The sequence below is a fragment of the Psittacula echo genome (genome assembly GCF_963264785.1).
Source record: "Psittacula echo genome assembly, chromosome: 5".
NCBI classification, from domain to species: Eukaryota; Metazoa; Chordata; class Aves; order Psittaciformes; family Psittacidae; genus Psittacula; species Psittacula echo.
The window spans coordinates 84160989-84177816 of record NC_137739.1 but is presented as its reverse complement, the minus strand read 5'-3'; the positions used below and the strand labels follow the sequence as shown (position 1 = coordinate 84177816).

At 39.3% G+C, this 16828-nt stretch overlaps 1 protein-coding gene across 5 annotated transcripts in view; it reads left to right on the top strand.

The window, feature by feature from the left end:
- The window catches only part of CKAP5 (cytoskeleton associated protein 5), a 52071-nt gene that overhangs the window by 16231 nt on the left and 19012 nt on the right, over positions 1-16828 (top strand). For 4 of the 5 annotated variants that reach the window (XM_080617696.1, XM_080617693.1, XM_080617694.1 and 1 more), the window contains exons 7-25: positions 221-324; positions 697-810; positions 1037-1141; positions 4461-4550; positions 4656-4820; positions 5632-5760; positions 6643-6825; positions 7749-7862; positions 9120-9230; positions 10326-10418; positions 11013-11198; positions 11654-11748; positions 12373-12430; positions 12512-12637; positions 12971-13110; positions 13275-13449; positions 13951-14064; positions 15412-15540; positions 16171-16365. In XM_080617696.1, coding sequence (XP_080473822.1) covers positions 221-324; positions 697-810; positions 1037-1141; positions 4461-4550; positions 4656-4820; positions 5632-5760; positions 6643-6825; positions 7749-7862; positions 9120-9230; positions 10326-10418; positions 11013-11198; positions 11654-11748; positions 12373-12430; positions 12512-12637; positions 12971-13110; positions 13275-13449; positions 13951-14064; positions 15412-15540; positions 16171-16365 — 2426 coding nt within the window. Of the gene's footprint in view, positions 1-220; positions 325-400; positions 444-696; positions 811-1036; positions 1142-4460; positions 4551-4655; positions 4821-5631; positions 5761-6642; positions 6826-7748; positions 7863-9119; positions 9231-10325; positions 10419-11012; positions 11199-11653; positions 11749-12372; positions 12431-12511; positions 12638-12970; positions 13111-13274; positions 13450-13950; positions 14065-15411; positions 15541-16170; positions 16366-16828 lie in introns of those variants that run through there. The other variant, XM_080617697.1, reaches the window with a different exon arrangement.

Sequence of the window (16828 nt, the reverse complement as noted above, 5' to 3'; positions counted from 1 at the left end):
GTCCCTGCCCGTTGCGGCAGGGGAGGGTTGGAACTAGATGATCCGTTCCCACCCAAACCATTCTGTGGTTCTGTAAAGGTGCTATGAAAGAGTATCTGTCCTTTGGAATAGCAAAAATCACAACTGCTGATAGTACTTCTTAAACAATGAGACTTAGGTGGTGCTGTAGTTAAAAGTTCTTTTGTCACTCTGCTTATCTTTTTCTCTCCTCTGATTGCAGGAGGTGATGATGAGGAAGAGGCGGTACCACAAGTAGATGCGTATGAGTTGCTTGAAGCTGTAGAAATTCTTTCCAAGCTTCCCAAAGACTTCTATGAGAAAATAGTAAGCATAAAATTAAATATTCCCAGTGAATTCTATGACATTTGAAGCTAATGAGTCCTAAGACCTATTGGCATTCTGCACTGTATGTTTTACTGCTACATGGATAATAATAGACTAGTGTAAGTAAAATATAGACTATCATAAATAAGTCTCAATATTTGATTTACTAGCAAGAAAGCTGTAATTTTAAGGAGCTGAGATGCCCTGGAAAGGACTGTATTTCATATTTCATTGCAATTACTGATGTTGAACTGTAGGAAGACTTTGGGTTTCTTAGTATAGAGCTATGGTTTAAGATCTGTGGCTTGTGGCAAGTAGGCTTCCCTAGAAGTGTTTGCATTTATAAATGAATGGAAATTATTTGCTCTGCAGGAAGCAAAAAAGTGGCAAGAAAGGAAGGAAGCGCTAGAAGCTGTTGAGCTGCTGGTGAAAAATCCCAAATTGGAATCAGGAGACTACGCAGACTTGGTGAAAGTTCTCAAAAAGGTAAGAAATCCTAGAGTGCACATAGAGTTTAATATTCTTTTGTAATTTATTTGTATTATACTTTAAAACTTGCATTTGAGTTAGTACTCGTAAGTAGAAAATGACCAGTTGGAACAGTGGTGGAATATCTATGGCCCACTGACTATTCTAAGATATCCTTCCTAGTCTCTGAAACTTGGATTTTCAGTCTCTTAACATTGTTGTTTTGGGGTTTTTGCCTCTTCAGGTTGTTGGGAAGGATACAAATGTTATGCTGGTTGCTTTGGCTGCCAAATGCCTTGCTGGACTAGCCACTGGTCTCCGAAAGAAATTTGGACAGTATGCAGGGCATGTAAGTAAGAGTATGTACTTTTTTCCTGTTTTTATTGATGCTGGACACCCTTTCTGTTTCTTTCCCCTGTCAAACATTGGTATTCATCAAAGGTATTCTTTGTACAATTCAGAATGCTTACCTACCCTTTGAATGGAGCAAGCGGTGAAATATCTGCCAAGATCTCTTGCAGCTTAAGGTTAAAAGGTTCTTGTTTATCCATGTTAAGCAACATGAAGCTTATTATTGCAATAAATCTTTTGTACTAAGACAACTCTAAATCTCAAACATGAGATTACTCATCAAGCGAACTGTATTTACATTACCTCATCCTGGAGAAATGCATTTGTAGGCCACAGTGGGGGAAAAAAACTAGCTTTAGAACCCGAGTTCTGGTTAGCAGCTCCATGATGGATGGTTTGGGTTGGTTGAGTTCTTTTGAATGTCGGGGAAGCGTTGTTGGTGAGTGGTTGGTTTGATTGTCTGGAGTTCTGGGTGGTTTTCCTGCTTTAAATAACTAAACTGCTGAGATTTTTTTGGTACCAAAATGTTCTGGTGATGTAGTTCAGTGCTGTGTTCTCCTTTGCTGCTTATCTCTTGCTAACAGCTGATATCAGGGAATACATGGGGAAGCTTGACCAGTCTCTGGAAAGAACTGCAACTAATTAAAAGTTCCCTTTATCTCACTTGTTTCTCAAGCCTCTGTTGGTGTATTCTTTAAGCTGCTCAATCACATTTTTCTTGTGATAAGAAAAAGTGAAGAGCTTAGAGACAAAGCAAACTGATGTGTCTGGCTGCTGGTAGTGTTATGTTTTGTGGTGATTTGGGAAGCTAATGACTCTCACTGCTGTTCAGGAGACTTGAATGTTTTGAGCTTGTGAACAACAGTTTGGACAAAGTCTCTTTCATTCTGTGAGCTGTCTGCAGTTGGAAGCCTTCTTACATCTTGTTATACTTGATTTGTGTTTGAAAGGTTAACCCTTATAGCTCCAGAGTTAGCACAGAAAAAGCCAAGCTGCTGAAGTAAGGGTATAGCTCTGTGGTTGCCAAGCAAATAGCATTGAGAGAATGATTTTTCAGTACTGAAACAGCAGCTGTGTTGCATAATCTCACTAGTTTTTACCACTTCACTTGGTTTGTTTGCTGGATTTATTTACTGGTGAGGAAAACATAGGCTCCTCCTGAGAGCAGGCATTCGAGGCGTTATAAAACAGAACTGCTTCTAGAATTGTGGGATTATTCTAAACTCTATTAGTTAAATATAGGAAAGTAATGTTAGTCTATAGTCGATATTAATACAAGAATAATGAAATCAAGCACAGAATCATACTACTCACTGTAATTGAGTGCATGTGGCCCAACTTCACCTCTGCTGACTGCCTTTGGAGCCTTGAACTGATTTTCCTTCCTTCCTTCTCTCACATAGGACATGGCTTCTAACTTCCATGTTAAAAAAAGCCCCGCTCATTCTAGCTGTCAATATTTTCCAAAACACACTTAATGATTTTAAATATCTCCTTCCTCTGACTTGTTCTCTGTAGGCTTTAGGGCTGTCTAGCACCTGCAGTAACATGTATGAGGGTCTGTATGGTGGTGTTCTGCGTTAACTGAAGGGGTGTTTAGTGCTAAAGTTTTTGTGTGCAAGGAATTTACAAGTTGTGGCCCAGCAAAGGTTACCAGCTGAGCCTAAGTCACTGTGTGTCACAAGGGGTTGGGGTCTCCCAGTCACTGTCTGTAGATGTGTGGAAAAAGCTATTTTGTATTATGCAAGAGCTTTAACTTCTGTAAGTATCAGACTACTTCCAAACTGACCTGCATTACGTTTATGAAAATGTTGACAGTGGCCTGCTTTCCACAGTTAAAAGCTCTGCATGCTTCTGGCTCACTGACAGAAGTTTGTACTGTTACAAAGCCCATACTGAAATGGAGCTGCAAATATTACTGCCACATAAGAATGTCTGCTGATTATTTTACCTCTATTTTATTAGCTGAGCAGCTAGATTGGGTATAAATTGCTGTAAAATTCCAGTATGGCAGAGTTCAGTGTCAGCTTGCGCTTTTTCAAGGCAATACATCTGAAATATATTGCTCCAGGGAGCATAGAGGTGCTTTAGAACCATGGTCTTGTCAGCTGTGGGTCATAGAATCATGGAATAGTTAGGGTTGGAAAGGACCTTAAGATCATCCAGTTACAACCCCCCTGCCATGGGCAGCGACACCTCACACTAAACCATGGCACCCAAGGCTCTGTCCAACCTGGCCTTGAACACCGCCAGGGATGGAGCATTCACAGCTTCCCTGGGCAACCCATTCCAGTGCCTCACCACCCTCACAGTAAAGAACTTCCTCCTTATATCCGATCTGAACTTCCTGTTTTAACCCATTACCCCATGTCCTATCACTGCAGTCCCTAATGAAGAGTCCCTCCCCAGCATCCTTATAGGCCCCCTTCAGATATTGGAAGGCTGCTCTGAGGTCTCCACGCAGCCTTCTCTTCTCCAGGCTGAACAGCCCCAACTTTCTCAGCCTGTCTCCATACAGGAGGTGCTCCAGTCCCTGATCATCCTCATGGCCTCCTCTGGACTTGTTCCAACAGTTCCATGTCCTTTTTATGTTGAGGACACCAGAACTGCACACAATGCTCCAAGTGAGGTCTCACGAGAGCAGAGTAGAGGGGCAGGATCACCTCCTTCGCCCTGCTGGTCAATGCTCCTTTTGATGCAGCCCAGGATACGGTTGCTTTCTGGGCTGCGAGCGCACACTGCCGGCTCATGTTAAATTTCTTATTGACCAACACCAAGTCCTTCTCTGGAGGGCTGCTCTGAATCTCTTTGCCCAAACTGTAGCTGTGCCTGGGATTGCCCTTATGCAGGTGTAGGACCTTGGAATCCCAGGCACAGCTCAGGGCTGTGTCAAAAGGAAAGTCAAATGAGGGCTTCTTAGTGAGCCATGCTGAGTGCTGTCAGGAAGCTGGGGAAGAGGGAACAGGTTATATACCTTCTTGGATTTTTTACAGTACGATTTTTCCTTTATTGCTCTGTGTTCTGGACCAATAGAACCAGAGTATTCATCTGGAATTCTGTGAACTTGTATATCTGCCTTTTGTTTAGCTTGGCTATGAAATTGCTCAAAAATCTATATTTTTAATAGATTGGCTGGAATTAATCTAATATTGGAGATCAGCTGGAATAAACTAGTTCATATTGCTGTTTTGTACTCCTGGAGGGTGCAGCAGTGATGTCTGCATTATTTGCTTCTTTGCAAAATACCAGGGAGCAGATTATCAGGCTTCCTGGTTATATTAGTAAAGAGTGGATTGACTTTCTTACCTTTTCTGTAGGTTGTTCCAACAATCCTGGAGAAATTTAAAGAGAAGAAGCCTCAGGTAGTGCAGGCACTGCAGGAGGCCATTGATGCAATCTTTCTTACAGTAAGTAATAGTCACAATTCCCATTTCTCCATTGTCTGAGAATTGGTCTCTGTTTTTTATTTGTTTTTCTTACTTTATTGAAATTATCTTTATCTAACTCTGCAGACCACGTTGCAGAACATAAGTGAAGATGTGTTGGCAGTGATGGACAACAAAAACCCAACAATTAAGCAACAAACATCGCTCTTCATTGCGAGAAGCTTCCGCCACTGCACACCTTCTACTCTACCAAAAAGCCTGTTAAAACCTTTCTGTGCTGCACTTCTGAAGGTAAAGCAGGAGGAGTTGGTACTTGTGTCATTGATTCAAGCACTGATGCTGTGAAGCATTGGATTCTGGGAGAAAGACCTTTCTGGTGATCCAAGGACTAAGGAGTTCTTGTGTGCTGTGTAGCCATCAGTCAGTTTTGACTGATGACAAACTCAAGATGCATGGGAACAGTTTAGTCTCTTTAGTTGGCTTCTCTGAAACTGAAAGCTCACCAATTATTATAATAGATTAAGGCAGTAATTTGCAACTATTAAACTTCTGGGTACTGTGCCACTCCTTACAGACATCTGTAGCAAGCTATTGCTGGAATGCTGCATGTCTTCTGCCATGAATAAAAGAGCCATCATTGATTCCTATAGTGCCACTACTTTAAAGCATTTATCAATGTAAACAATAAAATGAATACTTTTTTCTCATTGCAAATAGCCCTTTCTTTGTTATGGGAAATATCCCTGGCTTCAAAAATAAAGATTTGAACAGGGTTGCAGAACTTTGAACTCCTTGTGAACTTTAAGAGTGTGGCAGTATGTATTAAAGCTTGAATGGTCACCCTTTCCTTATGCTGTGAAAGATCCAAAGATGAGAAACTGGCTGTATCTGAGAAATAGTAGATTTGATCAGTACATAGGAAAACAGAATTGAAAACCAACCTTTTCTGCAGTGGATTATCCTGTAGATATTGGCCTTAAAAAAGGTAGGGGATTTATGCAGAAGTTTGATTTAAGAATCTGTTTAGATATGAGTTGAAGTGAATCTGTTTAGATATGAGTTGAAGTGAATCTGTTTAGATATGAGTTGTCTTTCTCTGCAGCATATCAATGATTCTGCTCCTGAAGTAAGAGATGCTGGGTTTGAAGCATTAGGCACTGCCTTGAAAGTGGCTGGAGAGAAAGCTGTGAATCCTTTTCTAGCAGATGTAGACAAACTAAAGCTTGATCGGGTAAGTTTATCATAAATGTTGTGACAAATGCTCCCATTATCCATTTAAGATGCATGTTAGGCTAGAGAAGACCAAAGAGAGTGCTGCAGGTGATGACTTTGAGCACAGGGTTTTGAAAATTTCTTTACTTTGAAATTACTGATGTTACAGGGAATCTGAAAATCTTTCTTGTGAGATTATCAAGAATCTCTTGACTTCCACTACCTAAAATGCATTCGTCTGTTAACCTTGCACCTTTTCATTCTTACGTAAAGAATCTCTTTGGTTCCAAGGCTGTGTTATCCGTGAGGTGGGTTGTGAGGTTTGGTTTGGGTGTGGTTTTTGGAGGTTTCTTTTGGGTTTTGTTGGTGGTGCTTGTGGGGTTTTGCTTGCTTTTGAACACTTTCTCTGCCTGAAATAAAATGTTTAGGGTTTTATGGCACAACCCTGTGGTCTAATTATATATTACTAGATAGGATTTGGTATTAAAGACTTACTTTCCAACCACAAAGTTTTCATGCTTTTGCATGTGCTGACAGGTTTGTTGACTGAATGATGATTTTTATAATGGAACTTGCAAAGAATTAGTCTGTAGAGCATCTGTAACTGTTGGGAGGGGGTTGTCAGTGCTTTCTATGCATATAAATGCGCTTAGTTTTTAATTAGGAAAATGATTCTAGTAACACAATGATGGCTGATGCTATTGACTGTTTAACGTGACTACTGTAACAAACACAGGATAACAAATATTAAGTAAATGACTACTCTGGAGAAAACATGAACAGTTTTAAGTTTGAAACACTGCTGTTGAAAGATAGCTGTACATCCAGTGGTGGTAGCTAAATAGCTTTTCCCTTTTTTTCTCCCTTCTTTTTCCCTTTTTATTTCATAATTGCTTGTCAGATTAACGAATGTGCTGAGAAAGTAGAACTGGTTTATGAGAAAAAGACAGGAGGAGCTGCTGAGAAAAAAGAAGGCAAGCCTGTTAGTGGAAAGACCCCTGCTCTTTCAGGGTCTGGTGGAGATAAAGAAACAAAAGATGCAGCAACCAAACCAGGACCACAGAAAAAAGCACCTGCTGTGAAGGTAAGAGATTGCCAAGATAGATTGTCTGACTATCGCAGTTGTCTGTTATTTATCAATGATCAAAGGTAGCCTGTTGAACATCTTTCACTGAGGAATTGCTGTCATTCTGTAGGAGTAGGTGAGCCCAACAATAGAAAGAATCTGGGACTTTCCAAGAATATGTACTTGATGAAATCTCAGTTTTTAATGATACAAACTGTCTTGTTATGTCTCAATACCAGATTTTTATATGGAAATAGTGAGGGACCAAAGGAAGCTCCAGCTTCCAGAGAAGCTGTAGATGATGCTATGTTAGTGTGCTCTGTGGCAATAGTAGTATTTGTCTGAAGTGAATGTCTCTTATTTTAACTAGCAAGGTTACTAGTGTTGAGCATTCTCTTCAGTGTTGTTTGTAGTTTATTACCATAAATAATTAGAAACATTAGCCTGTATTACTTTCAAATGATTATTTGCATTTTTTAAATATACCTAAATAGCACTGTAGATGGTCTCTAATGCCCTGTTTCTCCAGGTGGGAAACCTGAAAGTAAATAGTGGATCTTACTTTCTTAACCTATTGATACTGGTAGCCTGGAAGAGAAATACCAGTTGCAAGCTTAATACTGAATCATTATCCATAGGAGAATATAAAAATGACTTAATTACTTTCTGAACCTTCACAAATAAGTTCTTTCCCTTTTCATCTTTCGTTGTCTTGTCTGTCCCTGTGCTATATGTGCTTTATAAAACCTAGTAGTCTGAAAGCAACATATGAATTCAATTAGCTCTAGCAAAAAACTTTCTTTGCAGCTGTAATGGTACTAGAGAGAGAAGTATTTTTTGACATTAGAATGTAGAAGTGTGGGGAAAAACATCTGTTCTTTTGGTATCTGATGAACTAGAGACCTGTTTGGTCTTGGCTAACTTGTCCATTTCCTTTCTAGTCTGGGGGCCCACCCAAGAAAGGCAAACCAGCAGGTGCTGCAGGTGTGGGAGGTGCTGGGGCTAAAGGCAAGAAGGGTCCTGAGACCAAAGAAATATTTGAATCGGAGCTCTCGGTGAGTACTCTGCTAATTCCATGAGATACGAAGTCCTCTCTCTAAGTAGCTTTGGTTAACCAGGTCTTCAGATACTACAGGTATTCAGATACAGATCTTTCACTGAAGTTGGGTGGTTTTTTGTTAGGACAAGGGCAAAAAGTATATCTAAATAAATGGCATTCCTAACTGGTAAAATGGATGCTCCTATTTTCTAGTAAATACACTTGTTCTTCAGGCTGCTGTTGGTACCAGGCTGTTAAGACAGTAAACAATCATGCTAGTATAGTAGGGTATGTCATGTTGTTCCTGAACTAGGAACAGATGAACAAGGTAATGATATGAATACTTTAGGATGCATGATTTGCTGAAGGTATTTGCTATTAAAAGCTTTATTAAAATATTCTGGAGTTTACATTGAAATCTGAATTAGTGTACAGTAGTAATTCAGTGAGCTAATGCAAGTTTATTCCATGCTGCTCATAATAAGTTATGCTTCAAGAAAATGATTGATTTCTGCATGATAACTGAGCATCTGCCTATCTTCTTGGTAGGGAACTAGGTAAAATAAGCTCAAACACTAACAGAGTTTAGAGCTAGGCCAGATTTATCTGCAAGTTTTCTTGACTGTCACTTACCTCTGGAGTGTTGCTTAGAATTAATGCTTTCCATTATGTATCCAATTTATATTGCTAGTTATACAGTGGAAAATGATTATGTGCTTCCTCAATGTGGTGTAGATGCCTGTGAAACAAGGGTAGTTTTAATCACTTTTCATATACTAAAAAACATTAATTCTTCATTTTGCTGAAATGGATGCAAAAGATGGGTCTTCTCCCATCCACCCTCATCGACTAGTGATTCATTGCTATGAGTTCAGAGTTCTTGCACATTTTAGGTGTCCTCTGCTTGATTCTATAAGTAGATAGTGGCTACTTGAGTATTGTTTACTGTCTGCACAGCATACTGTACTTTTTGGGGATTACTTTTCTGTTGCAGTACAATTTAGCAGCTTCTTAAATTCATATATTTTCCTAAATTCATATAGAAACTATATATGCTAAACTATAGCTCATATATAAACTATATACTTCCTAAAGTCCTGTAAAAACTAGATATACAAACCATATAAAATATTTAAACCTGCAACAGAAAACTTCTTATGTTTTCTAAATACAGCACAGTGCAAGAGTCATTGCAGTATATTACCTGTCCTTAAGGCTGCTGCCCTCTGCAGGGATACTGTGGCATGCTGACATTGTTCTGATCTGTCTGCAGATAGAAGTATGTGAAGAAAAAGCTGCTGCTGTTCTTCCAGCTTCTTGTATCCAGCAGTTAGACAGTGGTAACTGGAAAGAGAGGCTTGCCTGCATGGAGGAGTTTCAGAAGGTAAGTGTATCAGTGGATAAGAAGAGAGGCAAGTAGGGAAAGGGAGTAGTGATGTCAGCAATTCAGAGGGATTAAACAATACTTGCAAAAGACAAATGGCTTACATGTTTAAAGTTAGCTCTTACTCCATAACAGTGAAGTATTTGATTTTAATGTAGATAGTTATGCTTTTGTCAAAAATATTTGTATGTGGATTGAGAATGCATGATGGGGGTTGTTTAAACACCAAGTAGTTCAAAAGCTTAGTCTCAAAGACAGCTAGGTTTAAACAAAATGTTTTGCAGTGACTGGGCAAGACTAGCTGCAAGTAAGTCCCTGCTGATTGCATGTTAGGCAGCAATTGATTATATTGCTAAAAATTCAATTGGCAAATAGTTGATGTTTGAAGGTACAATACCTGCAGTCTTCACAGCTGGTGGTGAGTGCTTCATGTAGTCACAAACAAAAAAGTATCGTGTGTTACTCAGTGTGAAGCCTGGCTTTCTTCCCATGGCCTATTCTTCCCATCATAAGGCCTTTGAGAGTTCACAAGAGGCATCGACTGTAGATGTACAAATAAGTTCATATATATTAATGGAAAAGGTGATTGGCTGCAGCGAAATGCTGCTGCGGAAGCCAGCTTTACTCAAATGTAAAGAAGTTTCAGTTTCAGTGGAATGGATAAGCCTAATAATAAGTAAAACAGTAATTTAGATGACGTTAAAGCTTTGTCATGTAATCAGCATTCTGACGTGAAAGGAGCACAATATAGGGCTTTTTTGGGGGGGTAGATGTTCTTTTTGTTGGGTTGCTTTGGTTTTTAGTTTGTGCTATTCACAGGGCTGGAATGGTGAACAGTGGTTTTACGGTCTTGTTAAAGAACACAGAGTATAGCAGTATGAATGCTATAGTTCAGATCTTGTCTCACTACCTGTAGAATGGGCTGTTTGTGAAAGAGGGTCTTGCAGTAAGGCTTTTCAGGTCAGTTCTTTTGCTGAGTATTTCTGCAACTTAGGTCAGTATTAAGAAAACATTTACAGGGCAGTTGGGATAACTGGGTGGTTTGGGTTTTGTATCACTTGTGACCCACTGGCTAATTTAATGTTTATCCTTTAGGCTGTTGAGCTTATGGAGAGAAGTGAAATGCCTTGCCAAGCACTGGTAAGAATGCTGGCCAAGAAACCTGGTTGGAAGGAAACAAATTTTCAGGTAATACATTATCCTTCAGTAATTAACGGTCTGTATTTGTACTTAATGTAAGCTGTGCTTCTAGCTAAAATGCTGTAAGTGCATTTATTATGTTGGCGATGACAGTCCCAGCACCATGACCACAGTTGTATTTTATAGTCAATGAGAATATGAATTCTGAAATTAGATTTGATATCTGTTCATGGCTGAGACTTAGAGATGTTTGAAGATAGCTAGATGTAGATGTATGTCTATACAGGGGTGCAGGTATATGTATATCTAAGTTCTAAATATAGATAATGGCTACCCAGTATTATTGATTATATATATATACATATATAAAAATAAGTATGTGTATAGACACAATTTGTGTGTAATCACGCAAAACTGTAAATATCCAAGTGTGTGTATAAAAATATGTATTTGTATACATAAATGTTTGTGTGAACCAATTCTGTTTTCAAGTGTATATATACATTTGTGTGGGTAAACAAATGTCTGTGTGTATACACAATACATATATTTTTATATATATATATAAATATATAGAACACAAACCTTGGTGTAAAATACACAAAGGCATTATTAACTTCCTTGCTGTTATGGTCATTCCAGGTGATGCAGATGAAGCTGCATATAGTTGCATTGATTGCACAGAAAGGAAACTTCTCCAAAACTTCAGCCCAGGTTGTGCTGGATGGCCTTGTGGACAAGGTTGGTGATGTGAAATGTGGGAGTAATGCAAAAGAAGCTATGACAGCAATAGCAGAGGCGTGTCAGTTGCCATGGACTGCTGAGCAGGTGAGTGAGCAGCAAAGGTATTACTACAGTAAATAAAGCCAGAAATATGTGGGGTGTTCTTTCAGTGTGAGTAGTAAATCCTAAATCTTTGATTTTTCTCTGTTGCGTGGAAGCGATTGGCTTGCTCTCAAAATACCACCTAAGGCAGAAGATAAATACAAGTTCTTCCAAAAGAGGAAGTAACAAGTAGTAAATAAGTGTTTTGCTGGAATACTGCTAAAACAGGCACGCCTCCATAATGAAGGTATCTCTGGCTGCCTTGAAGTACTACAGGAATTTCTGTTTAGCTTCACCTGCAGTTGTGTTCTGCTACAGTGACACAACACATTTTTCCTTGTATGCTTCTGTTTATTTGCAGTGTCCTGTGTTTTTTTGCAGATGTCTTCACTCCTTTACTACAGTGCTTTGTTACTTGGTTTGCCAGTGAAAATTTACTGAACTGTCTTCTGTTACAGGTTGTGGCTACGGCTTTCTCTCAAAAGAATCCTAAAAACCAGTCAGAAACCTTGAACTGGCTTTCAAATGCAATTAAAGAGTTTGGCTTTTCTGGGTACGTCTTTTAAGTAAACTGCTAAGAGAAACTGGAATGAAAATGTTTCTAAGCTAGGACTAAGAATCTGTTCTCAGTAGAATTGGCCTGAAGAGGGTGGCTGCAAGTGCAGCTGAACTCTTGTTTCTTACTCTCACTCTGTCGAGTGCTCTTCTAGCTTTAAATGTGTAAGGATAAGATGCTGTTACTATGAGGTGCTTTACTCATCACTCAACCTTCTCTGAAGAGCATTTTTGTTACTTTATATACTATAGGAGTGTGCTGGGTAAGGAGCTCTGATATTGCATGTCTGCTGTTCCTCTTCTATGTGAATACACCTCAAACCTAGGTGGATCACTGTATTTTATAGAAACTTTCCTGCTGTCATAATAGCAGCCTTTGGTATAAATTACATTTATTGAATTGATTTTTGTACTAGGCTGATCTCCAAACTGATCTTTTTCAGTAGCTATTTATATAGCAACCATCTGCATGGAACCTGTGATATTACTTAAGTGCAAATTTTCTGCTTGTGGGTTAGTTGTATGAATCTGTTCTCAGCACATTGTTCTCTTTAAGTTACGATCCCATTCTTTATGGTGCTTTCTGTGTGCTTTACTTATGGGGGATATCTTTTTCCCATAGACTGAATGTTAAAGCTTTCATCAGTAATGTGAAGACAGCTCTTGCTGCAACTAACCCAGTAAGTACATTCAGAATTCTAAACCTGAATTATTATCAATCCTGAATTTGAAGACTGAGTGCTTTTATCCTCGCTTTGCAGGCTGTAAGGACTTCTGCCATTACCCTGCTGGGAGTCATGTATCTTTATGTGGGACCTCCTTTGCGAATGTTCTTTGAGGATGAGAAGCCAGCTCTTCTCTCCCAGATAGATGCAGAATTTGAGAAGGTACAATGTGTAGCTCTCTTAATACTAAGTATCACTAAAACAACTTGGAAACTTCAGTAGCTGAGATCTGTAGTAATATTGTGGTCTAACCTGTGTTTTTGTAAGTGAACCAGATTTCTTAAGACATCTCACCAAAGCAGCTGCAAACTCGCTCTGTCTGGCTATGCCAGTGGTCACTTTTCTCATGGCAAACTTCAAGTTTCTGGTTTTGTTTGAACAGCAGAACGTTTAAAAGCCTGTTACCCTGAGACAGCACATTCATATCATGCAAGTGTTTTCATTTTTAATGTCAAATACTGTAAAACAGCTGTTTCTGATTTGTGTTGCTTGCAGATGCAAGGGCAGACAGCACCAGCCCCAACTCGTGGCATTTCCAGGAATAGTGTGGCAGGAGGTGGGGATGATGGTGAAGAAGAGGAACAGGAAGACGTTGGGAATGATGTTGTGGATCTCTTGCCAAGAACAGATATTGGGTAAGTTTGGATTCTACAAGCTGAAGACATGCTTCCATTGCAATTCAAAAGTCTTTGTTTATAAACACTTTCTCAGCAGCGATCTGTAGTGTTAAAGCACTACAATACTACAAGACACTAAAAGTAAGAAAATGGGCTTTTTACCTTTTTTTTTTCTCTTGCAGCGAAAAGATCACAGCTGAACTGGTGTCTAAGATTGGGGACAAGAACTGGAAGATCAGAAAGGAAGGTCTAGATGAAGTGACAAGCATAATAAATGATGCTAAGTTCATACAACCAAACATAGGAGAACTTCCAGCTGCTTTGAAGGGTCGTCTCAATGACTCCAATAAAATCTTGGTATGTTATTCAAAATCAGCTATTTCAGCTGTTTCCAGCTTTGAACTTAAAAACTATAACTATTCATGACTTCTGAATCCTGCTTATTACTCAGTCTTTTACAATGTCATGAAATCAACAGTTGGAAACCAATGAACTGTGTCTTTCTTGATCATTCTGTATCTATTTATAAAATACTTGCCTTTGTCTTTGCTTTGTGTTAAAAAGGCCTAAAAAACCCCAAACCAACCAACCAAGCTTAAATAATTGCTCTGCTTGTGACAAAGGTGTCCCTTGTTTGAAGATATTTTTAGTTGAATTTTATTTTACTTAGACTATAGAAATAATTTAGAAATATCTAAATAGAAGTTATCTACTTGTGTGGTGAGTTTGAAGTGTGGCATAGATAACCATTGAGCAGGCATTCCAAAGTAAAAGCCTACCTATACAGCAGTGTTACTTTTCCCCATGTAACTTGGAGTTCTGGAGTATTTTATTCAAAGCCTTTTTGTTTCTGTGCAGGTGCAACAAACACTGAGCATTCTTCAGCAGCTGGCAACAGCAATGGGCCCCAATATCAAACAGCATGTGAAAAATCTGGGCATTCCTGTCATTACGGTCCTAGGAGACAGTAAGGTAGGAACTCAACAAATTCACTTTGCTTTTTGCCACTCACTGAGCTATGCTTGAGAATAACTATTGCTGTTTGGACTTGCTTTTGAGAGGCGGATGTGGATGGCAGTTGAAACTTCTTTGGAATCTTAAAAATGTCTTTGAAAGGTTCTTGCCTAAATGAGAACTTATTACCCAAATATGAATGTCTGTCTGAAAATATATTCTGCTCAGGATGTATTCTCCTGCTTGTAAATAAACCCAGTCTGTGGCATAATTTAGCTTTTAAATGAGATGTGGTGATTTTATACACGCTTCTAAATATACTACATTAGATGCTAATCAGGTTTGCAAGTTGCTTGTGGAACTTCTGTTCTTTTAGCATATTAGCATGGATTCCAGTGTACATTCTTGTCTTTGTCGCTGTGTGGGAGGCCTGTAGGTAGAAACAGGACACTCAAAACTGCCACTGAAGCTGTCATTGTTGAGCTTGTCAAGATGTTGTGTCAAAATCAAAGCTTAGGACCATGGGAAAGAGCTATTTGAAGCAATTGGGCAAGGAGGCTGCTTCTTGTTTAGGCATGCCTGGATGTTACCTCTGCCTTTAGAATTAATCCGTATTAAAGCGAAGTGAGTCTCTCTTGCATGATCAGCTTGCCTCAGAAATTCAGCCCACAGGAGAGAGTCATATGTATGGAGTCATATCTGTCTGTACTGGTAATATTTTGAAGCACTGTGGTTATTAATCATAGAATCAACTTGCTTGGAGAAGACCTTTAAGATCATCAAGTCCAACCAGTATTAAGTATTCCATCTGACTTCTCATAATTTCAAAAAAGGCTGCTGTTCCAAATTTTCCTTGGGAAAAAAAAACCACTAAAGATGGAAATCAATAGGAGTTAGAGGGGGCACCCCTGCTCCTGATTTGACTTTTTGCTTGTGTGTCTTAAGTAAGAGTACCCTAATAATAGGCTCCATAACACACTTGCCTTTGTTTATGAATGTGCTAAACCTATTTTAAGCACTACATAAATCACTGACTATATTCTTTAGCTTGGTTGAGAGTTAGGAGATGGTAGCAGAAGTGAAGTGCTTTTTAAGATACCCTTTGTCCCTCTTTATTAAACTTCTTAAAAATAATAATAGGTAAGTATAAGTGTTAAATTTGGTGATTTCTGCAGCTGATACCATCATTAAAACTAAATTCTTCTGAACTTCAGGCCTCTCAGGCAGCGAATAAAACAAGATTTCAAAGCCAGTGATGTAGAAGCTTTTTCCTTTGTGGGAAGGATGTGAAGGTGCTGCCTCTTCTGTTGTAATCTTCTGACCCCTCTTTAGGATTATTCTTCTTAAACCTTTTTCTTGCTGCAGAATAACGTTCGTGCTGCTGCACTGGCAACTGTGAACGCGTGGGCTGAACAAACGGGCATGAAAGAGTGGTTGGAAGGGGAAGACCTGTCCGAGGAGCTCAAAAAGGAAAATCCTTTCCTAAGACAAGAGGTAGGCTTCTGTTAAATAAACTTATGTGTGTCTAAGGAAAATAACCTTACTTGCTATGGACTGTGTTTATCTATGCAGGCTGAAGTGACACGATGCTGCCATTATATGAGTAAACAGGTGACTGTGTCCTCATACTGACATAAATTTTAGACCTCAAAAGGCTAATCACAAGGTTTCTTCCTGCATGGTAGCTGTCATGCAATTCCCAATGCCTCTGAAATGAAACTTTCACCTGTTCTGATGAATATTTTAAGAGCTAGTGTGTTTTCCCTCAAATTAACCACATGGTAACGGAGACCAAAACTGGAGGCATTAATATGTTTGATGCTGATAAAGTACAGCTGAAATTCTGATGTACTTTTCAAAAGGAAGAAACAATCTGTGCAGCCTTAAGAGACCAGGCTCCAAATCTGAAGATAGCTGTGTATTAACATATTGTACTTAATTTTTAATCCTTTTATTGCTGACATGAAAGTTGATGTTGGTTAAGAATATTTGTCTGAACAAAGGTTGGAGTGGGGTTTTTTCCTGCTTCAAGCTATCCGAAGGATTACTATTCAGGCTCTGGTGGCCTTGACAGCACACTGGGAGTGCTGCTTCCAAAGCTTTTAAACTAAAACTTCCTTTCAGCTTCTTGGTTGGCTGGCTGAGAAGTTGCCTACCCTCCGCTCTGTTCCTTCTGATCTACTCTTGTGTGTGCCTCACCTGTATTCCTGCCTCGAAGATCGAAATGGGGACGTGCGTAAAAAAGCTCAGGATGCCCTGCCTTTCTTCATGATGCACCTTGGCTTTGAGAAGATGGCAAAAGCCACTAGCAAGCTGAAGGTATTTTTGTCACTAAGATTAAATGGGACCTTGAATTGAATGGATATTAAGTCACATTCACAGTCTTATGATATGCTGTCTTGAGTCATGTAAGCTTGTCTGCATTGATTATTTTCTGTGGGGAGGCTAAAAATAGTGGCAGGAGGCTGTGAGTTGGAGCTTTCTCTGCTTCAGAAAGACTGCTGCCACAACTCCAGGTTTGTCACTTCAGGAGCTTGACATTTATTCATTCTGTTTTTTCCCAAAAATGCCTATCTGCAGGTAGTTTTCATACCAGTTACTGATCAACTCCATACCTTTGAACACATGCTTTAGGGTGGTTTTTAGCAATTTGGTGTGTCTTATGAACCCTTGAGTACTGAATCACTGTTGGGGCATTCCATTAATGTTGTAGGACTGCTCAACTAGAACTGGTTGCTGGTTCATCTGTTTCCCATAGGTCTTGCAAAAGAGACTTAATGGA